The 21866-nt window shown below is 37.9% G+C and overlaps 1 protein-coding gene across 4 annotated transcripts in view; it reads right to left on the bottom strand.

The window, feature by feature from the left end:
* Window positions 1-21866, bottom strand: part of LOC143445052 (uncharacterized) — a 51600-nt gene that overhangs the window by 2981 nt on the left and 26753 nt on the right. For all 4 annotated transcript variants that reach the window (XM_076943864.1, XM_076943865.1, XM_076943862.1 and 1 more), the window contains exons 91-165: window positions 21677-21802; window positions 21439-21564; window positions 21211-21336; window positions 20933-21058; window positions 20686-20811; window positions 20353-20475; window positions 19910-20035; window positions 19558-19689; window positions 19187-19312; window positions 18903-19025; window positions 18629-18757; window positions 18409-18531; window positions 18205-18330; window positions 17896-18021; window positions 17683-17808; window positions 17364-17495; window positions 17148-17273; window positions 16885-17010; window positions 16624-16743; window positions 16366-16488; window positions 16011-16133; window positions 15793-15915; window positions 15554-15679; window positions 15273-15398; window positions 14998-15123; window positions 14705-14830; window positions 14370-14486; window positions 14117-14242; window positions 13905-14024; window positions 13694-13819; window positions 13472-13597; window positions 13185-13307; window positions 12971-13093; window positions 12726-12845; window positions 12424-12549; window positions 12310-12348; window positions 12100-12225; window positions 11798-11920; window positions 11522-11644; window positions 11270-11395; window positions 10984-11109; window positions 10781-10906; window positions 10512-10637; window positions 10166-10291; window positions 9955-10083; window positions 9584-9706; window positions 9288-9413; window positions 8985-9110; window positions 8718-8840; window positions 8389-8514; window positions 8141-8260; window positions 7906-7947; window positions 7647-7789; window positions 7395-7499; window positions 7080-7251; window positions 6910-7009; window positions 6642-6774; window positions 6395-6524; window positions 5632-5745; window positions 5435-5526; window positions 5175-5316; window positions 4802-5055; window positions 4433-4591; window positions 4112-4284; window positions 3890-4034; window positions 3443-3612; window positions 3154-3275; window positions 2910-3053; window positions 2584-2613; window positions 2126-2440; window positions 1719-1970; window positions 1384-1497; window positions 667-1248; window positions 455-568; window positions 7-312 (exon numbers count right to left, since the gene is read on the bottom strand). In XM_076943864.1, the coding sequence (XP_076799979.1) occupies window positions 7-312; window positions 455-568; window positions 667-1248; window positions 1384-1497; window positions 1719-1970; window positions 2126-2440; window positions 2584-2613; window positions 2910-3053; window positions 3154-3275; window positions 3443-3612; window positions 3890-4034; window positions 4112-4284; window positions 4433-4591; window positions 4802-5055; window positions 5175-5316; window positions 5435-5526; window positions 5632-5745; window positions 6395-6524; window positions 6642-6774; window positions 6910-7009; window positions 7080-7251; window positions 7395-7499; window positions 7647-7789; window positions 7906-7947; window positions 8141-8260; window positions 8389-8514; window positions 8718-8840; window positions 8985-9110; window positions 9288-9413; window positions 9584-9706; window positions 9955-10083; window positions 10166-10291; window positions 10512-10637; window positions 10781-10906; window positions 10984-11109; window positions 11270-11395; window positions 11522-11644; window positions 11798-11920; window positions 12100-12225; window positions 12310-12348; window positions 12424-12549; window positions 12726-12845; window positions 12971-13093; window positions 13185-13307; window positions 13472-13597; window positions 13694-13819; window positions 13905-14024; window positions 14117-14242; window positions 14370-14486; window positions 14705-14830; window positions 14998-15123; window positions 15273-15398; window positions 15554-15679; window positions 15793-15915; window positions 16011-16133; window positions 16366-16488; window positions 16624-16743; window positions 16885-17010; window positions 17148-17273; window positions 17364-17495; window positions 17683-17808; window positions 17896-18021; window positions 18205-18330; window positions 18409-18531; window positions 18629-18757; window positions 18903-19025; window positions 19187-19312; window positions 19558-19689; window positions 19910-20035; window positions 20353-20475; window positions 20686-20811; window positions 20933-21058; window positions 21211-21336; window positions 21439-21564; window positions 21677-21802 (10341 nt within the window). The remainder of the gene's footprint in view (window positions 1-6; window positions 313-454; window positions 569-666; window positions 1249-1383; window positions 1498-1718; window positions 1971-2125; window positions 2441-2583; window positions 2614-2909; window positions 3054-3153; window positions 3276-3442; window positions 3613-3889; window positions 4035-4111; window positions 4285-4432; window positions 4592-4801; window positions 5056-5174; window positions 5317-5434; window positions 5527-5631; window positions 5746-6394; window positions 6525-6641; window positions 6775-6909; window positions 7010-7079; window positions 7252-7394; window positions 7500-7646; window positions 7790-7905; window positions 7948-8140; window positions 8261-8388; window positions 8515-8717; window positions 8841-8984; window positions 9111-9287; window positions 9414-9583; window positions 9707-9954; window positions 10084-10165; window positions 10292-10511; window positions 10638-10780; window positions 10907-10983; window positions 11110-11269; window positions 11396-11521; window positions 11645-11797; window positions 11921-12099; window positions 12226-12309; window positions 12349-12423; window positions 12550-12725; window positions 12846-12970; window positions 13094-13184; window positions 13308-13471; window positions 13598-13693; window positions 13820-13904; window positions 14025-14116; window positions 14243-14369; window positions 14487-14704; window positions 14831-14997; window positions 15124-15272; window positions 15399-15553; window positions 15680-15792; window positions 15916-16010; window positions 16134-16365; window positions 16489-16623; window positions 16744-16884; window positions 17011-17147; window positions 17274-17363; window positions 17496-17682; window positions 17809-17895; window positions 18022-18204; window positions 18331-18408; window positions 18532-18628; window positions 18758-18902; window positions 19026-19186; window positions 19313-19557; window positions 19690-19909; window positions 20036-20352; window positions 20476-20685; window positions 20812-20932; window positions 21059-21210; window positions 21337-21438; window positions 21565-21676; window positions 21803-21866) is intronic.

Below are 21866 nucleotides of genomic sequence, written 5' to 3'. Positions count from 1 at the left end.
AATTACCAGTCGTCGAAGATGGACAACAGTATCTGACTTTGTAATCGCTGCAAAGACGATTCCCTTTCTGGTAGTTGACGCATCTCAGTCCGCGGCTAACATAGATTTCGACTCTATCTCCAGTACTTCGGTAAGATGATCCGGAGGCAGTTTGAGCCTGGATGGCGGATGGGTGGGAGCAAGCCAGAGACTTGGAAACCAACGCCTGCAAGCTCTCGACATCACCTCTTCTGTATCTCGATCGGGGATTTCCCTCGTTGAACCAGGGGGTCCAAGTATGGGAGGAGGGACATGTACCGATGATGTCTCCAGCTGCTCAGAAGTTAATTTCAGGTTACTATTGTCACAGTAGATCAAGTGCACTTAACGTGAGTGTCACTTGCCACGCGAACATGTGTGAAATGAAATACTGCACGGCAAAATCTATTTTCAGGGTATCTACAGTGTAGAGTACCTGATTCACAAGAGTCACCGGAATAACCATCTGAGCAAGTGCAGTTGTAACTTCCATCGCCGAGATCGTTACATTTACCACCGTTTAGACAAGGTTGTCGAGAACATGGTCCGTCTGCAAAGATTCATTCTTTCAATAAACACTTGTATTCGTAACGGTTAATATCAATTACATATAGAAACCCGTGTAATAAAGGCTGATCGTTTACAAACCATTGACACTGCAGATAATGTTAAACAGAAGCCCAACAACGGCGTCCAATTCCGTAAAACTGCTCAATTCGCGGGAATAGATTTCAGGCGGATATGATGCAATCTGGTGAAGCTGGGAGCGGATCGCATTTCGAACACCAACGGCGATCACGGTTGACTGATTTCGCAGAAGAACACCGGGCAACTGAACCGAGTCGTACGACCGTCCGTCGGTCACAACTACGGTAACCGCTTTGACGGCCTCACGGCGTCCGGCAGCTGCTGTAAACTTGTACTGCGCAGTTTTTCTTAGCGCATTTCCGGTCAAAGTACCGCCCCGTACGTATTCTATTCCATGAATGGCTCTCAAGAGGTTGATCTTGCTAGAATACTTGTTTAGCTGCCATAGATCCGTCCAGGTTTTTGTGTATCTAGCAGCAGCCACTTGCACAGAGTCGGGACCTATCGTGAAACCATCAACAATCTTAGCTACAAACGTCTTGACTGAATCAAAGTTTGCAGCGCCAACTGATCCGCTTGCATCGAGAAGGAAGACCAGATCTAGTTTTCCCTTGGTACGGCAATCTACATCATCTTGAGGAGCTGGAAAAAAGATTTTAGTTCACCGAAGTCCAGTTTTACTAATTTTATTTTATCAATTAATCTATTGAGTTGATGAATTAGAATATTGACAATAAAGTGGTTTTACCACTGCAAGGTTTGAACATCGCAACTCACGAATTTCACAGTTTTTTCCCGTGAAGTTTCCTGGGCACAGACACTCGTAATCTTTGTTTGATGACAAAATGCAAGTGCCTCCGTTGATGCATGGATCACTGACGCAGGAATCGTCTGTCAAAAGTTATTTGTTAAAACAGAACGACCATAAATCATATTCGAAAAAAACTATAGTTTAAGCTTCAAAGAAAAATAATTACCCTAAAGTAATTTGCAGAAAAGAATTAGTGTAACGAAATGTAAGGATAAAACAAAAAGGACTTATTTTGTATAATATAATACCAAGCTTTACGGCAGAATGCAGATAATTCTTTAATCCATACATTACTTCTCACCATTGACATAGCATACGGCGTTGATTATTGTGTTGAAAAGACTCCCAAGCCCATTAAAATCATCGACCATAATGGAAAAAATTTCATCTGGTTTCGATCCAATCTCTTTGAGTTCGTTCAATGACGCGTCTTTTACCCCGAGCGCAATAACCCGGGAAATACTTTGTAAGAGGTTTGCGGGTTCCGCTACCGGATCTTGAGAAACGCCATCGGTCAGCACTAAAGTTACCGTCGTAGCATTTGGCCGTTTTCCTGTTAATAACAAGTTTAATCCATCGGTCAGTTTATTACAAAGCTAAGGAGATTGACAACCCAAGGATGGGTTGCTTACACGCATTTTAAAACGAAATTTAAAGTCGAAAAAGAACTATGCAATTTTGAGGCAAAAATTTCAATATGATCGTTACCTTCATCAGGACGGAATTTTTTCGTATAAATCGTTTCCAAGGCAAGTCCTGTTCTAGTGCCACCTCCAGGGTAATTCATGTTCCGAATTGCACGAAGCAAACCCTCGGTAGTTTGGTATTCTTTGAGCGACCAGAGGTTGCTAATTGTTCGACTGTAAGTCAAGGCGGCGACTTGCAATGCGTCTGAACCAACCTCGAAGCGCCTTATGAGGTTGGATAGAAACATTTTGATGAGGTTGAAATTGCGGTTGCCGATGGAAGAACTCGTGTCCAGTGCTATGACCAAGTCAATGTCTTTTTTCCCATCGCATGTTGCTGAAATAACGAATATAATGGGAAATTGCAAATCAGCTCCAGCCACTTATAGTAGTTAATTTACCAACGAGACGCTATCGTGACAATTAGCATAGAAGATCGAATTCTAAATTAGTTTCGGAGGAATAGATTAGAACTATTACCTGGCTTAGGTGGCGGGGTAGGTTTTATATCTGTAAAAAAATTTAAATGTATTAGAGTCAATCATTTAGGTTACGGGTGTCTTAAATTCTAAATCCAATACAGCTATATTTCCGGCTGTTGCAGCATAAAATCTGACGAAAAGCTGCAACAAGCAAGCAAAAGTGTTGTACTTGTTGCAGTAAAACTGGCAGTGAAAAGTATCTAAAAATAACAGCAAACATTTGCCGAAACCAATAAGTAGAATGCAGATGTATTTACTCCAAAAGAAAATTTTCTCGCCATTCAGGAGGCATATTTAATGTTTTAAAGGTAAATGTTTACGCACTTGTTGGCATACAAACGTGAAAGCCGCGTTTATTTAGTTGACAAACTTCATTCTCAGCACATGTCGTGTTTACGCAACGTAGGTTGTTCGTGCCCAAGCATTCACATAAGAGCACACAATTATTAGAATCCATGTAAATGTAACCTGCAAGAAAGATGATTACATTTCGCGTAATATCAGTATAACCTTGGTCGTTAATCGTAGGAGCTCAGTTTTAAAGTGCTCTTTTGGAAAATGTCTTTACCTTTCTCTATATACGGTCCTTGAGGAAGTTGACATCCACACTCACTGATCTGGACACACTCCTCACCATCCCGCATGTAGCCTTCATTGCAGACATAATCTTCAATATTTGGCTCTTCGCATCTGCAATGTCCAATGTTTCCATTGCAGCAATTGATTTAAAAATCAATCAAAGAAGCACGTACATAGCCCTCTCACGAGTTAATTATAATCCATAGACCTTCGTATACTCAACAATGATATTCCCAGCTAAAAAGAAGGGTTAAAATGAACATATATATAATTCTTACTCGTCCTCTGCGTTTGGATCTGTGCATGTATTCGGGCAAGCGCTTGCACATCCGGAGAAATGGCTGTTTGAAGGCACAAAGTCTTCAAACTTGACGAATCCGGTTGAAGCTCTCCACGTGCAAACACCTACCCCGTTTCGTTGACACTCCCTGCTATATGCGTCGAGTGCCTGGATTAAATGTTTAATAAATTATTATAGATGCCTGAAGTAATGTAAACCTAAAAACTCAAATATTTTACCTAAAAACATATCGTAAACGTATGATAATTATCATAAAAAACGACACAAATTTTTCGCCTGATAAGTAAAAGTAATACTGGAAATAAAATAAGAAGTTTAAAATAATGCAAATATCAATCATTTTTTTTGCTACACGTAGAAATGAAGCTTAAAGTGTTATAATTCCTTAAAATTTTAAAAGCCTAAAATCTGAGAAATATTTCACTTCTTCAAGAACGTTTCGATCTCCTTTGTAAACGCAAACATCGAAAACACAACTGGAGAAGTAATCGGTGACGTCAACTTTGAAATGGCATTCGGCGAATGGTCCATCAGCCTTTGTAAGCACGCCACATACGTCGTTAGCAGAACTGAAATATAGACGAAAGCAGTCAGTCTTAAAGCTGAAATTATTTTGTCGGTATCGAATTTTGTTTTTGCAACTTACTATCGTTCATTGTCAGAAGGAGAACACACGAATTCTGGTGGAGGATCAGCCTTGGCACAATCCTCAACTTGGTGGCTCATTCCGAATTCATTTGAGCTCTTGGTTATGCTCCCATCGGGAAGACGCAAGTCATCAGCCGGGTTGCCGTTAAAATCTCCGCATAAACCGAAAACCTAAACACATTGATGAGGTTAAATATATGATCCAACACTCACCTGGTAGGCCCACAAAGTAAAAAACACAATCCGGTGAAATTTTGTTGTGTTAGATTTTGACAGTTGGCTGCCAAATAGTAATTGGCTTTCATGAGACAAGCATTACCTTTCCTTTATATGTGCTTGGTATGGTAAGCCTCACATTAGATCGAGTCTGTTCGAATTTCAACCCGAATGAAGTTGTCAAAGTGTAATAGCGACCTTGCCTTCTCACAGTGAACTTTCCACCGGGGGATGTGTAACTTCGGTAAGATATTCCGTTTACCTGGTTAAGAAACAAATAACGAAACAGAAGTCAAAAGATGACAACAAAATGATATCAAAAATTAGCATCGTTAGCTCTATATAGTAACTATCATCAACAATTAATCATGACATAGAGTGATAAATAACATAAATAAACCATACAAATATTACTGATAAAATATTGATGAATACACAATAAAATATAAGTAGACAAGGAAGTATATATCACCTTAGGCAACAAACGCTTTTCAAAACGGACTTGGACAGATCCATTGTTAAAATGAACAGTGGCCGACTTGGTGTAAGAAACTCGCGGATTTGATCTCTCTTCGTGTTCGACGATTATCTTGTAAAAATTTGGGTCTGATTCGGGTAGTTTGGTCTCTGAAAGTCGGTAGACGCATTTTCCCATAAAATGATACTGCCTCGTACGGTCGAAGGTGTAGTAGTGTGGGTCACCGTAAGCTCTGCATACGCCGTAACCTATAACAAAAACGTCGGAGTGAATACATATTTTTCACATGAACGGTCTTCGTATATATATTCAATACAAAACGTCGCTTTCCAAGGGTGTGTTGAAGAAACCGGAATGTACGACATACTTAGTGGTTGACATCCGAGCTTTCCATTCTTTCCAACTTTGCAGCTGGTACCATCAGGACAGGTGGTTGGTGTGCAAACCATTTCTCCATCCTCACACACACATTGCTGTTCGCACTCCCGAGTGATGAGACTTTCACCTGTCTGTGAAGAAAAAAGAACAAACAGCGAATTATAAACAACATTCCCTCCAATCTTTCGTTTTTTAAAGAAGCAAAATTACAAGTTATGTATACATCAAATTATGGGAACCAAAATCTACCTGGTAATAGGTTTCCTCGTAAAAACATCCGCATTCTGATTTAGGTACACATCGATCACCTGACTTGACAAAGCCGTTATTGCATTCACAGCCTGCATTTAAACAGTGAAATATGAACATTTGAGCAAGAATTAGGTGTAAAGGTATAAGTGTAGTAAAAGTTAACAATAGTATGGAATTTCAACCTATTTTCCCACCTGGAATACATTCCTTGCTTTCACAGTCCACTAGAGTCGTGTCGTTGCGGCTGCATGTTTGCGGACAGACTTTCACACATCGGGTATATTGAGAGTTGGCAGGACATAGTGGTGCTATACGAAGACGAAAAACCAAACTTTAATTTCGCTAGAAAATTTAAATACGGTACTCTGCAAGTTAATATATAGGTTGAAGCATTATGGCAACTAAATGTTATTTTCAGTGTACACGCCTGCGTACACATACACTTGTTTTAGTCGCTACACAAACACTCTTTCATCAGGTGTACGCTCAAGTTGTTTATCCAACTTTGGATATAGTTGCAACTATAAACACATGTGTTTTCACTAGTAATAGGGATCCTTTGGGTTAAATATTAGATTTTATGTCATAACAATATCACTAAGTTTGTTAGCCCTGTGGAGTAGTGGGTAACGACACTACCTCGCAATTACCATCTGCACAAACGAACGAATATTCGAATCTCAGGGTATGATTTTGAACAAGTTGGTGTGACCCTGACCCAGGTTTGTTAGTTAGTCGCTGTTACTGAATTTGTGTTTGTTTTACATTTGAAATTTTTAAGCTTACTTTCTTTGTTTATGCAAGTTCACTCCTGCAACTCTGTGGTATGTGGTGTTCTCCCTAGCCTTAGGCTCTTACCAACATAACGTGCTTGCCTCGCTGTAACAGTGTCTGTGACAGTTGTGGGACAACTTGTGCAGTGACCATATATGTTTATTATTGCAACTTATCACTTACTCAAGCCACAAAGCTTCCTCCAATCACATATAAGCGCTTTCTTTGCTAAACAAGCTTCGGCATAGGCGGCAATGTTTGATAGCAAGGAGTTCTGAGATCCTTTGCTAAGACATGAGTCCAAGCTACAATCCTGTCAAACGAAAAGACAACAATATTTAAAACGGCTCAGTCTACTATCCTGCAGATAATAAACATCCATGTATTGTTATACCAAACTGCGAGGCTGTTGTGGCGGCCATTTACTTACCTGGAAGTATTTTTGGGATGGTACGTCGCATCCAGAGAAACATCCATCTTCACTTGCAAGTATCGAACAATCGCATTCGCCGCTGTCATAATCTGGGGACTGACAGGAGTCGTACTGGATGGATGGTTGACAACTGTAACAATAGCAAAGCAGGGTATCAACCTACTACTGGAGCTTATTCATTTTTAACTTGCAGCGTTTGGTTCAAGTTATGAGAATCAAATTCTTGTCGATTCAAAATCAAAGAGTTGTACTATGATGTTCAAACCTGGCATCCCCGCTGTTGCTTTTCCAGATTTCCCCAAATTCTGGCGGTTCTTTGTCTTTAAGATCATTCGATGGTTCACGATCAAAATTGCCACATAAACCTGAAAAGAAAGCACATTTTTAGCTTAACATACAAAAAAAATTATTCTATCTACGATATAGGTAACCTACCTTCTGAGCATTCAAGAAATGACTGTGGGAGACCAACTCTGACATTATTTTCGGAGTTAATAGACACAAAGATGCCATAGCTCGTTTCAAGGCGCAATGAGTCTCCAATCAGCAGAATTTGCAAGCCAGCGACTGCGCGAGTGAAGGGGGTGTTTGTTTTTGCTCCGTTTATCTGCAAAAATGAGAATAATTTCACAAGTTTAGCCAGTGTAGTCAAAACGGTGCTGCTGAGAGCCGACCCGTTTCAATAATTATATTGTAAAGGTAATACAAAAGGTTTGCGAAGGCAGTTGAACTAAGCACAAATCATCTTACTACAAGTCGAAGTCCTCTTCTTAATTCTATTGCGAGACCGTTGATTTTGACTAAGATCTTTAAAAGTTTGGGTAAAATTCCACCTTGTGGGTTGTCCTTCACCAACTGGGAAAATAGTAAGGCGGCATTTGTTAAAGCTAAAAGCAGAATACCGAAACAAATCGATCTTAAACGCAAGAAATAATAAACTGGTTTAGAGTTAGTTTATGGTTTAGAAACACTCAATTTATTATCCGGCGTTTTTGCACCCACCTCGATAGACACAGGCGGTGCAGAATCGCATGCTGATTGCGCCAGCACGTAGCTACAAGACCCAATAAAGCTGTAGGACATATTGTCGAAGGTTACAAAATGGTGACTGTTTTTCACGTAACAGAAGTCGCTTGTTTTTGCGGCTGTAGATGCAACAACAATTTCTCAACATCTTTGTGATTCTTTACTGCTAACACTTCTACTTTCTTTTACGAACCTCAAGTAAAATTTATTTTATTACTTATGACGTGCTACTTACGTGGTGGCGGTGTCGTGGGCGCTGCAGTTGTTGTTGGAATCGCTGAAATAAAATAAAACATAAACTGACACACTTGCTTACAAGCAAAAGATTAATGTTTTCAAAACCTCAATCTCAACAAAGCAAGCAATGAGCTTTTTCAAAATATTACGCAAATTAACTTTTGAAATCCACATTTATTGATTATATAGTATCACAAAGTTTTGCTTGAAACAGCTACAGATCATGTACTTACGAACACATTCTTTGTAACCTTCACCAGAATATCCAGTTTTGCAGGCGCATGTGTAGCTGCCATCGTTGTTGGTGCAATCAGCATTTTCATGACATGGTTCTTCGGAACATTCATCGATGTCTTAGGTAAACAGTGTAAATAAGATTGTGATATCATTCGATCAAATAATTAGAATATTTACACAGTGACGAACTAAGAAGTTTATTGAAATATTTAATATACACGTTGTAGAACACACTTATGCTCACCTTCGCATCTAAAACCATTTCCACGGTAACCAGTAATACAATGACAATAATAACTTCCGTCGCTGTTGGTACAGTTTGAGTTTTCATCGCACTTGTTATCTTCAGGTAAATCGCATTCGTTGATATCTGAACAAAAGTGCTGTCGTTAATTAATCATAGATATAAATGATCAATAGATCCCTCCAAGGAAAATAAAACCATCCATAGTATACACTACAATTAAATTACATGTCAAATGTTGTCAAAAAGCACCAATGTGTTGCCAATGGACAATCTTTCAAATACAAAGTACATGTGATACCTTTTAAAAAATCGTTGTAACAAAATACCTTCGCATTTGCTGTCAACAAGCTCAAAACCTTGGTGGCACGCGCAAGTAAAACCCTCTTCAACATTTTTACAGATCTGGTCGTCTAAGCAATTATGGCGGCCAGCTCCACATAGGTCATATGCTAAACAGCAGGATGAAAATATTAAAATTTCGATGACTTTATAATAATATCAATTGGCAAACAGGAATGCTGAGCATATAGTGACAGTGAGCACAAAGCAGATAATCTTCTCATTTTCACTCCAGAAAAGCAAAACGTAATAACCGCGGCAGTCGTCCTCCCCGTCGCCAGTGTAACCGCTCAAGCAAGTGCAAGTATAGGAAGCAATAGAATTGCGGCATTCAGCATTTTCATGGCAAGGTTTCGTCGGTTCGGAGCATTCGTCGATATCTAACAAATCAATTATTTCGACAATATGTCGTTATGGGTTAATTTGAAACTGTATAACTACAAGCGTGTCTAATTCCTTGTATGCTAAACAGGTATCTACAAACATCACAAAAAGTTTACAATTATTTGTTACAAAATTATTAGAACTAATACGTCTCACTGAAATTCGCTCTTCACCTTCACAACTGGCACCATCACCCGTGTAACCAGTCAAGCATCGACATTCAAAACTGCCATCGTTATTGATACATTTGGCATGGCTATCACATATATTGGCGTTGGGATCTTCGCATTCATTAATGTCTGTAAAAGATATTTGGAAATTTGATTATTTCTTTTGTAGTTGAGTTATAATCAATTTCTATTTTCACCAGTGCGTCCTGAAATACTGAAAAAAATGGTTAAAATAGCAGTTTTATTAATAATGTTACAACTATTGTCACTCGAGAAACATAATAAGCATAAAACAATACCTTTGCACATTCCCAAGATCATTTTGTATCCTATACGACAAACGCAAGTAAATCCATCTTCTGTGTTCTTGCACATTGTGTCCTCTGGACAATTGTGGTTGCCAGTTCCACATAAATCCTCAGCTGCAAAAATCAGATGAAAACAAAAACTAAAAATGACCAAAAAAAAAGGTATTTTTCTACATCTAAACGTTAAATAAAAAAGTCAAAATCATGACTATATTTATTGCAATATATTGACGACAGCCAGGAAGGAAAAGAGAAATTGTTTATTGTGTGGTTGTTGAATTCATTAAATAACATAAAATATGAAACCACGCATTTTCCACATATTATCGTACTCGAGAATTACTTGTTAGCATTTTACTCACCAACACAAGTTGATCTTCCATCACCAAGGTATCCGTCCTTACATGAACACGTGAAGCTTCCTTTCGTGTTTTTACAAGTGGCTCTTTCAGGCAAGCAACTATGCAGATTTTCGTCGCATTCATCGACGTCTAGAAAGTATGAGAATTTAAGTTGAAGTCTGTGCGAGACCGTGAGTCCGTGTTTTAATCTGTATCAAAACTATCAACTTGCCGGTACAAATTTCATTGTCGTTTAAACGGAATCCATCCAAGCAAGCACATGAAAAGCTTCCGGGATTGTTAATGCACTTGGAATATCTTTCACAGTTGTGCATTGAAGTGGTGCACTCATCCAAATCTAAATAACGTTTAAAGGTTAAACGAAATAAACTACAAGTTTGCATTGTGAATATACGCTGCGAAATAGGTAAATGGCCAACTACAAAAATTCAAAACTTTGAAAATAATTGCAGTAATTTTATTTAAATATCCGCACAATTGGCGGTAGTGTATACTGTATATATCCTACATTGTGCCAGTTTGGTATAAGTCACATAGTTTAAACATTATAGCGTTACCAAAGCATTCTTTTTTGCCATCTCCTTCAAAACCAGGTAAACAAGTGCAGGTATAACCTCCTGGGGTGTTTCGACAATTGGAGTTTGCAGAACAGACTTGGTCTGCGTTCTCGCACTCGTTGATATCTAAGATAATAATAAAACTTACGCTACAATTTAGATATAATTAAATAACGTGGAGAAAGTTAAAAGCGGTTTGGATATCTCATCACATTTGGAGGAAACTCAAAACAAAATTGGAAGATCATATATTCCCATAAGTATTTTACCTGAACAAAGATAACCAGGGTCACCAGAATAACCGCTCTTACATTCACATGTCCAACCTCCTTCATCGTTTATACACACACTGTTAACTCCACAGTCGTGGGCGCCTTCCTCGCATTCGTTGATATCTGCATGAAAGTATTGGTTACATTCGACATGATAACTTCCCAAATAAAGACAAGTTTTATAACAATTTAGCATATACCTGTACACTCTTGACTTCCTATGCCGGTAAAACCTTCCTCGCAAGAGCATGTGTATGAACTTCTGGTATTAATGCAATAGCCGTTTTCTGCGCACTCGAATGTTTCTCTGCCGCATTCATCAATGTCTTGAAAACAACGATGTGAGTTACTTTAGCAAACATTTTTACGACAGCTAAAGCAATTATTTCGAAAGCTAGAACTCTAAAAAAGTTTACTTAATCTTTTTTAGTTTGTAATCTTATTGTATAGTTACTACCCAGGATGTAACCAACTTCTAACGGCTACCTTGGCATTCCTGGCCATGAACTGACATTTCGAAGCCAGCAAGACAATTACACTTGAAACTGCCGAACGTGTTCTCACAACTTGAGTAAGACGGGCAAGTGTCACCTGCAGCGCACTCGTCAACCTCTGCAGCAAAACACTTACATTAAGTGACAATATTGCTGGTCAAAAATATAAGCGTTTAACATTGAACTAATCCTCAACACTTTCACAAGCAATCAGGCTTTGTTTGTGTCTTTACTCAACACTCACCTTCGCAGCTGGTACCGTCCCCTCGGAAACCAGGCAGGCACTTGCAAGTAAGGGTTCCAGGTAGGTTTATACAGGAAGCCTGAGGTGAGCAGTTATCGGTATTTTCTTCGCACTCATTGACATCTTAAAAATTCATGATATGTTAAATTATATACAACGTGCACAATTAGTGTTTATTATAAAATATAACAGTATAACAGCATTATTAGCGCCAATGAGATGCAAATATGCGGCATACATCGTGCTATACTTTGCATAAAAACTATAGTAGCCTACCTTTACAAGTGTTTTCAATTAGCTTATATCCGTCCTTGCAATTACACAGATAACTTCCGTCAGTATTCATACACTGTGAATTGTCTTGACAAGAATATCTTTGCAAGGAGCACTCGTCTATATCTAAGTGATGCAAAAATAAAGAAATGATTGAAGGTAATAGCAGCTTGCGCGACTTGTTTACAACTTTTTAAGTGCAGCTGTTAAAAGTGGAGTTAATTACATAATATCGTTATTCGCAAACCGTAGTAAGCTATCAATATCGGTACCGGTACCAAAAAGTGGCAAAAATTGATACTTACCATTACATTTTACTTTCCCATCGCCAGTGTAGCCACGAATGCAGTGACATAAGTAGCCATCTTTAGTGTCAGCGCATTCTGAATTACTAGTGCAGTTTGCAATCCCAAGCAAGCATTCGTCTACCTCTGAAAACAAAAACGAAACTTGCAGAAATTTGTGATTTGTCATAAAAGCATTTGTCCTGGTTGGTTAAAATGTTGGAAACAAACCGGGAGCTTCAGTTGGTGGACTGGTTGGTTTTGGTACTTCTGAAATAAAAAATATATGTAGTAGATTAATTGTATCAAAAAATTTGTGTTCAAGTTCTTCCCTTTCTAACATACCATCACAGAGTTTTGTTCCATTTCCTTGATAACCCGTCTGGCATTCACATCTGTGATTTCCAATGGTGTTGATACAATCGGCATTTTCCACACAATTATCAATTCTCAAAACGCATTCGTTGATATCTTAATTGCACATTAAACTTAGAACCACATGTTTTGTGAAATAAATATTGCTAAAACGTGCTATGATGATACAAAACTACTTATAATATCGTAATACGCAACAAGGTATAAAACAATACGCCTTTTAACAAAGTGCACTATGAATGTATGGGGCACATAGCATATTTTGTGATTACCAAAACACTCTCCATAACCATCGCCTTCAAAACCCTCATAGCAAGCGCATTTGTAACTTCCTGGGATGTTGTTACAACTAGCTTGGTTGTGGCAAGGATCAAGCAAGCATTCATTAATATCTGAGCGAGTAATAATCAGGTTGGAAATTGATAAAAGAAAAGTTTATTTTCAAGCAAGAGCAAAATAAAGTGATGGTCATGTGAGAATTCCTTGTGAGTATAATGTAACACAACATGTAGGCTACCTGAGCAATTTTCCTCTTTTTGTCGAAAGCCTTTGTTGCAAACACATCTGAAGCTTCCAACGCTATTTTGACAAGTCGAATCACTTGGGCAGTTAGATTGACCATTTGTACATTCGTTGATATCTGCGAATTTACACAGGGTAAGAAATGGATTGTGGAGCTTGCGTTATTGTACAAGAATAATGAATTCAAAATAAAAACAAAGGTAACATGCCTTTACAAGTCCGCCCGTTACCAGATAAACCCTTCTTGCAGGCGCAGGTATAGCTACCAACCGTGTTGGTACAATTGGCATTTTCGCTGCATTCGTTTAGAGATTCTGCACATTCATCCATATCTGAAATATAATATGCATAATTGTCTTAATGTTACGACATTTTGAATACTTCATTCACCCGACCTGATTGTAATAAAGTAAGAGTTAGTGATAGCATTGATTATGGTAGCAAAGTGAGGGTTCTTATCATAAGGCAGTAACCGCATGTAACTTCAAAAACTAACCTTCGCAAACGAGTTTAGCATTTCCACGAAAACCGGTGTCACAGTGGCATGTATAACCTCTTATTGTGTTGGTGCACGATGCATTAGAAACACACTTATTATCACCAGTGAAGCATTCATCAATATCTATGAGATCAAGTTATTTTTTTATTTCTGAAAGTTATACCCTCTAGCTCAGTATATATTGACAAGCATCACTTGGTTAGCGTCGCGTGGACCTACCTACGCATATTTCGCGATCTTGCATTTCATAACCACTTTTGCAGATACAGTTGAAACTGCCCAGAGCATTAAGACACACTGCAGATGGCCCGCAGTTATGAGTGCCTTCCGCGCATTCATCGATGTCTATCAAACCAATGTCAGCGTTAAAACTTGTAAAAGTTTATTTATATAAGCATAATCAAGATGCACTTGGGAAGCAAAGGCTTACCTTCACATTTGTTACCGTTACCCCGGTAACCAGGGTTACATTTACACATGTAACTACCGGGTGAATTTTTGCAGGTCGCATTTAGAGAACATTGATTTTCAGCAAGGCACTCGTTGTTGTCTGTTCAAAAGAAAGTTTCAGTTCAAATTATTAGAAAAAAGTTGTTCTCAATTAAAATAACTTATCATTGGTCAAAGTTGGTGCCGACTAACCTTCGCATTCATCGTAAGAATTTAGTTGATAACCGTTCTTGCAATTGCAGTCATAACCTCCTTCAACGTTCGTGCAAACTTCATACTCACTGCAATGGTGTGCTGCAACGTCACATTCATCCACGTCTAAAGACATAAGCCAACGCACAAGAAATCGTGTTCAATTGTTTAGTAAAACATAACCAAAACAAAGAAAAATAAATAAATAAATAAACTAAAAGTTTTCACTAAAAGCAATTAGGTCATGTCATACCTACGCAACTGCTTCCATCAAATTCGTATCCTTCAATGCACTGACACTTGAAGCTGCCAGCTGTGTTTTGGCATGTGGCAGTTTCCTCACAAGTATGAGTCAAGCATTCGTCGATATCTATAATATTATCAGAGTTTGTCACGAAGTTATAGACCTAGATTTGATATTTATGAGTGGGTTTTAATTTGGGTTATTAATATAAGTTCGAAAATGAGTTTTAGTAACTCAAATTTTTCTTAATCCTAAAGATATACTTTTCAGTATATTTTTCTATTCGGCTTAATTTGGAATTTAGATTGAATACAATGGAGTCGTATTTATTAAATCTACGGTACCATCGCATTGCGAGATTCCGTCTCCAGAATATCCCTTCTGGCAAGTACAATTGAGTCCCCCATCAATATTTTCACAGGTAGCAAGATTGTTGCAAGGAGGTTCCGCACCAAAGCATTCGTCAACATCTAAATGAGTTAAAAGTGGTTAAGAGATCCAAATTGTCAAAGTTCCGACTAGCAATTCACTACAACATGTAACGTGGCATGGACATTGCAAAGTAAACTCATTTTACTATAATGCTGCAGTTATTTCCACCAATCTTCCTGCGTATATTGAACGTCGTTAAACTCACCGTAGCATTCTTCGTACGGATTTCCTTCGTAACCGAGAATGCAATTACAAACGTAAGTACCGGCAACATTTGTGCAAGTTGCTTCATCTGCGCATTCGTGAAGGTTTTCTAAGCATTCATCAATATCTAGAAATCAAGTAATACCAGATGAACATGGTCATTTTTTCAACCAAGCTTTGATTTTTAATGGGGAACAATAAATGTAAAACGCCGATGAAAGTCTGGAATTTGTCTCATAAATGTCTCAAAAAACGATCAAGGTTTCTGATAAGCACCTTTGCAGGTGAAACCGTCTCCTTGATAACCACTTGCGCAAGTGCAAGTATAACTACCATCCGTGTTGTTACATTCAGCTGTTGAGTCGCATTTGTTAAGATCCAAGTCTTCGCACTCGTTAATTTCTGTTGCAATATAGATTTACTGTGTTACTTCTGACCCAAAAAATAAGAAAAGTTGCAAAAGCTTGCTAAATGAACATATGGAGGTAATTTGCAATAAGTTCTTGTGGAGATTGCTATAATGTACATAACTTAAATCATAAACGCTAATTACTAACCGGTGCATGAGATAATGCCATCTCCGCTATATCCTAGTCCACACTTGCAACCGAAAGTACCTGGCTTGTTAACACACAAGGCGTCAAGTAGGCAGTTGTGTTCACCGTTAACGCAATTATCCACGTCTTAAAAAGCAAATTGAAAATAAAAAAGTAGACAGAAATGTAAAAACACCAATCTATAGTCAGGAAACTTGAACGTACAAAGTTGAGCTTATTCTGGTGAGTTTGTCAAATACCTGAACAGAATACTTCACCGTCACCGGCATATCCTTCAATGCATTCGCATCGATAACTGCCATCGTTGTCGGTGCAGATGGCATTTTCAGCACATAGAGATGAATTGGCGCACTCGTTTACATCTACATGGTTATAACATGTGTCATATAAGATAAATTCAAACTCCAGCATTTCAACTGACTATGCCAGTTTTTGAGGAAACTGTGAAATGACTTACTGCTGCATTCAACTTCTCCAAGACCCACATAGCCCTCGTCGCATTGACAATTGTAACTCCCAGGTGTGTTGGTGCAAGTCGCATTATCAGCACAGGGTTCACCTGTTCTGCATTCGTCGAGATCTAAGCCATAAAAAAACTGTATTTGTAGTTAAGTAATTAACCAAGAATAAGCAAGTTTTAACAAGTATGCGCAACATTTAACGTAATATGCATTGAGAAGTACTATATGCAATGCATACAACTAGGAAACATTAAAGAGATATCAAAAATATTATTTGAGAAGCTTAACGTAAAATTTTTGTAGTAAAAACATTTACTATATCGCTACTGGTTTAATGAACATGCACTTTACCTTCGCAAATGCCATCGATTCTCTGATAACCAGCATCACAAGCGCATACGTAACTTCCAAATGTATTCGTACATTCCGAATTTGGACCGCATAACTCATTATACAATTTGCACTCGTCAATATCTGCGTATTGAAATGTTGAAAGCGATGATGTTATTGCAAAAAACATAGGATTACCTTTTATCCTCTACTTAGGGTACAGCCCATACTAGGATAACTTGCACAAAATTTATTGGTAAGGTTCGTTGGCATAATCACCTTGGCAAGACGCCAAACCATCACCACGTAACCCCTGATTACAAGTGCATTCAAAACTACCATCTGTATCCTTGCACACTGCGTCCGGATCACATGGTCTGGATAAACATTCATCGACATCTAATAAACAGCAAGTGGCATTAGTGTAATTTGATGGAGTTTAATTGAGTTAAAACGATTAAATGTTTAACAGAAGGTCAACGCTGTATTGTTTAAAGAGGTATGTACTAATATTTTATTTTAGGGTAGCCTTTAAATTACTTATGCACTCTGTAACTCCATTTCCTTGATAGCCATCTGCGCATGCACACGAGAAGCTGCCGCGGTTGTTTATACACTCCGCCCCTTCCAAACAATTCGTTAATCCCAGCAAGCATTCGTCTATATCTGGAAACAACAATACATCTAGTAATATTCTATAGGTTATAGATGGGACCGCTAATTACAACCCCAAGAAGGTTTAACCCGGTTTCAAAATGCTTGGTTTTTTTATAACCTATTCTACGCCAATAAACGAGGTGTACCTTGACAAACATCAGTTGGGTCGCCTTCGTAGCCAGCGTTGCAGAAGCATTGATAGCTTCCTGGGGAATTGTTACATCGAGCGTTGGTACCGCAAACGATGTTCGACAGACGGCACTCGTTGATATCTGAAAGCGAAACACACTTGTTAATGATCCTAAAGCGTTTCCTATGTAAGCCATGTTGTAAGGGTGAATTCATTTCGCGGATATAGTTACCTTCACATGAATTTCCCCCAGCACCGGAACTGATAAATCCAAGATTACACGTGCATGTGTAACTTCCTAATTTGTTGGTGCATTCTGCGTTGTTATCACAAGCATTGCTAAGCACGACACACTCGTCGATATCTAGCACAGAGAAAATCAAGCAATTAATAATGGTGGCAAGCAGTGTACGTATTTGAAGCGATTCAAGTATGATTTTGGTTGGTATTTTGTTTCTGCTTTTTTTGTGTTTTATTATTTTATTTCTTTTTCCCGGAGTAAATTAGATCTCCCTTAAGTTCAAGTTAAAAATAGAGAAATAAGTTCTTACCAACGCAGGAGTTTGCCGCATAACCAGTATAACCATCATTGCATCCACAGTGAAAAGATCCGGGCGTATTAATGCAACTTGACCCAACCAAGCATGCTGATGGCGATAAAACACATTCATCAATATCTGAAAAATGTTCAGGATGTTATTGTTACCATTATCTCCAGAATGAACTAAACATGGACAACCTGGTTACAGGAAATTTAAAATAACCTCTGCATGATCCGCTGCCGGTGTTCACGTATCCAGAAACACATGCACACTTATAGCTCCCAAAGGTATTTACACAATTCGAATTTGCATAACATTTGAAATCATCCAATTTGCATTCATTATAATCTGCAACAAAAAAGTCATAATATAAAGCTGATTCTAAAATTTCTGGATTTTAAAAGCTATGAGTTTTTATCTTAGATTGTCTACCAGTAGGCTACTCTGGATTTTACTTTTCCTCACTTGAAGTGCTGTTCTATTAATAATTAGGACATAAATTTTACAATCGCAAAACAGCATTGCAGTTACCTTCACAACTGCTTGCGCCATCACCAATGAAACCAGGTTTGCAAGTGCACTGAAAACTTCCAACTGTATTTGCACATTTTGCATTGGGCGCACATCTCTGAGCGCTGGTAGCGCATTCATTAATGTCTATAAAACAAGGGTTTATTTCACATAAGAAACGCACAGTGTGCGGTGGTAACTAAAGCGGAAATCAGAACTTCATACCTTTGCATTGGTCGTTGATTTCTGCAAATCCATCCAAACACTTACAAATATAACTTCCTGGAATGTTGACGCACTCTGAGTTCGGTCGACACCGAACTTCCTCTCGATCGCATTCATCAACATCTAAAAAGAAAGCATTAATAAAATTTTCTGGTTTAATTCGATATTGTTGCTTTGCTCTACCAATTTCTATCGATCTTCAGATGTAAAAGAAACTTACCGACACATTCCCCTGATTTAGAATCTTCCTCGAAGCCAGTCAAGCATAAACACTCGAAAGAACCAATGCGATTTTCGCATTTCTCGTTGCTGCCACACTGGGCCTCGTTCAATAAACATTCGTTTTTGTCTAAGAAATATGCAAAATGCAACAATTAAATCTATATTCATATTGATATAGTTAGTTATTATTTAAAACGTTTTGGCAGCTCTTAACTGACGAGTGGTTTGCATTAAATCACAAAACGATTTTTAAGTATAACTTAGATTTTTACCCCAGCATTCTTCGTTTGGATTTCCAAAAAAACCATCAGCGCACTGGCATGAGAAGCTTCCAACAATGTTTAGACATTTTGCAGTTTCTATGCACACAGCTGAGTCTTCACATTCATTCACATCTGCAAAAAGTTCAACCTATTTACGAAATTTAGTATATGGCAACGTAACTTTTCATATTATTTACAACACCATAAATCGTTTAAGCCGTGCAATATAAAGGTAGATAGAAATGTCGAAGCAATGTTAAGAAATTTGCAAAGAAATGTTTTTTTTTTCATACCATCACATCCACCATATTGATCGTCCTGAAAACCTTCATTGCAAACGCATTGATAGCTTCCATCGGTGTTTTCACAAGTAGCGTCAGTGTCGCAATGAACATTTCCCGCAGAACACTCTTTGATATCTGAAAGCAATTTAACATGATAAAGATATATATGAACAAAAGCCGAATAAGTCGTGTAAAATGCAAAATGAGAAACGGAACTATGTTTTAAGTAGGCCTTATATTATAATCGTTCTTCGACAACATCATTGACGCAAATAATGACAAATGGTTAATTTCACTAAAAACTGAAAAGCTATTGTAATTGGCTAATATTTTCCACATATTCTGCCATAGCACACATAAACAAGTGCATCTCCGCTTACCAGTGCAGTTTCCATCACCAGACTCCTCGTAACCAGTTTTGCAAACGCAAAGGAATCCTCCTCGCACATTGACACACTCCGTGTTAATTTCCTGGCTACAGTTAGAAGAATTTTCGGCACACTCATCGACATCTAATAAATAAGGAAAAATAGTTATATACTTATGCAAGAAAACACTGCAGGGTTAGAAAAGTGGTGTAATAACCCTAACCCTACTTTTAACAAACATTTCCAGTAAATTGCATATCAACGCATTTACAATCTATTAATTTCGTTACCGTAAATAGAATTAGGAAAGGTTTAAGGACAGTTAAAGAGTAACAGGTGACATTTGAATGTTTTGAATTTGTACCTTCGCAAAGCACTTTTCCTTCCCCACGGTATCCAGTGTTGCAGGTGCATTCATGAGAGCCAGGAATATTATTACATGTTGAGTCACTGACACAGATCGATGTACCTTCTGAACATTCATCTATATCTGTAATCACATCAGGTCGAAATCAGTTTTATACAATTTAGTTAAACCTGGAAACTTCCTAAAATACGACGGTACGTGGATTTTTGCAGGCCATTGAATCACAACTACAGCTGACAACTGAGTTTCAATTCCCTCGTTTATTCGCTCCACAAAAAAATGGATTTTACGGCTAAAAAAGCTTCGAAACAAAATGTATTCTCATATGTAAACGTAATAATAAATTCTATGATCCAATCCGCCATTCTCCAAAACACGCCACTCAAATGTATACACAACATCAAAGGTGATACAGGGAAAAACAACTGGCATAAGCCTACCGGAGCATGAATTGTTGGTTTCAGTTTTGTAGCCATCGATACATTGGCAACGGTAACTACCCACGGTGTTTGAACATTTCATGAACTCAGGACAAGCACCTGGACGCTTGCATTCATCTATATCTGGAATAAAAATCAAAAGTTAAATATGTTGGAAAAAGAAAATTTAACATTTGTAAGGCTTTAGTTGAGTTCCTCAGCAAATAAGTTGATTCATGTTGAATTTGAATTTACAATGGCCAGTTGAACTATTTAAGTGAGGTATGAAAATATGTTTTGATTCCGTATGTGGTTAACGTTTATTAAATGATAGTTCAACTGCATTATACCCACCTTCACAAATATAAGTTCCAAAACCGTTGAAACCTTCCTTGCATTGACATTCATAACTACCATCAGTATTTCGACACAGAGCATTTTGAACACAATTGGTAGTATTTGAAGCACATTCATCCAAGTCTATTAAAATTGGTAGGAAAATGTGGAATTTGGATAAAAACTGAAATACTAGTTACTAAACACAAACTACTGCTAAAACACCCATTCCACATTATGATTACTCATTCTAATATACGAGTACCATCACATATTTCCTTTGGATTTCCAGTATAACCAGGTTTACACTTGCAAGTAAAGCTGCCGAATGTGTCTCTACAAATGGCGTTCTCTCCACACGAGTGAATATTTGTATTGCATTCATTTATATCTGCAGAGGTTCAGATAAACAGACCTTCATATTTTGATTGTTATACTTTCAACAATATGTGGTTTTCTATTTAAGTAAGACATTTGCCAAACAACTTTAAAAAATACTCAAGCTGTTGCAAAATGTTACCAAAGTTCTGATCACCAACTTACTTTCACAGACATCCGTTAAAGTTTTCGCAAATCCTTCTTCACAAATACAAGTATAACTTCCTGCAGTATTAGAACATTCACTACTCTTCCCACATTCAGAAGTTTCAGAAGCACACTCATCGATATCTGTGAAAATGAACATTGAGCAAGACATTGACAAATCTACTAGCAAAGAAATTATGTTACTTAGATAATAAATAATTAATCCTTTAAGAACATGTTGCCTACCTGTGCAACCAGACTTTGGGTCACCAGAGTAACCAGAATCACAAGTGCAAGTGAATTTACCAATTGTATTATTACAATAGCTGTTTGCCTGACAAGTGTGTGTTCCAGTTTCACATTCGTCAATATCTACAAACATCCGAAATGCAAAGACAGTTGCAATAACTATGCTTTATGTATTGCAATATTTGGTATGTATGAAAGTAACAACTTTTTTCAACATAAACCTTCAGTTGAGTACCTGTACATTCCTCAGTTCCAACTCCAGCATAACCAGGTCTGCACTCGCATATATAGCTGCCAACGGCATTGATGCATTTTGCGCGTGACACGCAATCGGTACTGTCATAAGCACATTCGTTTATATCTGAGGATGAAACAACATATTATACTTGCTCTTGTTTTTATCCAGGTGTTACAACTTGTTTTAA

The sequence above is a fragment of the Clavelina lepadiformis genome, chromosome 2 (genome assembly GCF_947623445.1).
Source record: "Clavelina lepadiformis chromosome 2, kaClaLepa1.1, whole genome shotgun sequence".
Taxonomy (NCBI): domain Eukaryota; kingdom Metazoa; phylum Chordata; class Ascidiacea; order Aplousobranchia; family Clavelinidae; genus Clavelina; species Clavelina lepadiformis.
The sequence above is the reverse complement of the archived record's forward strand: the minus strand, read 5'-3'. Positions and strand labels throughout refer to the sequence as shown.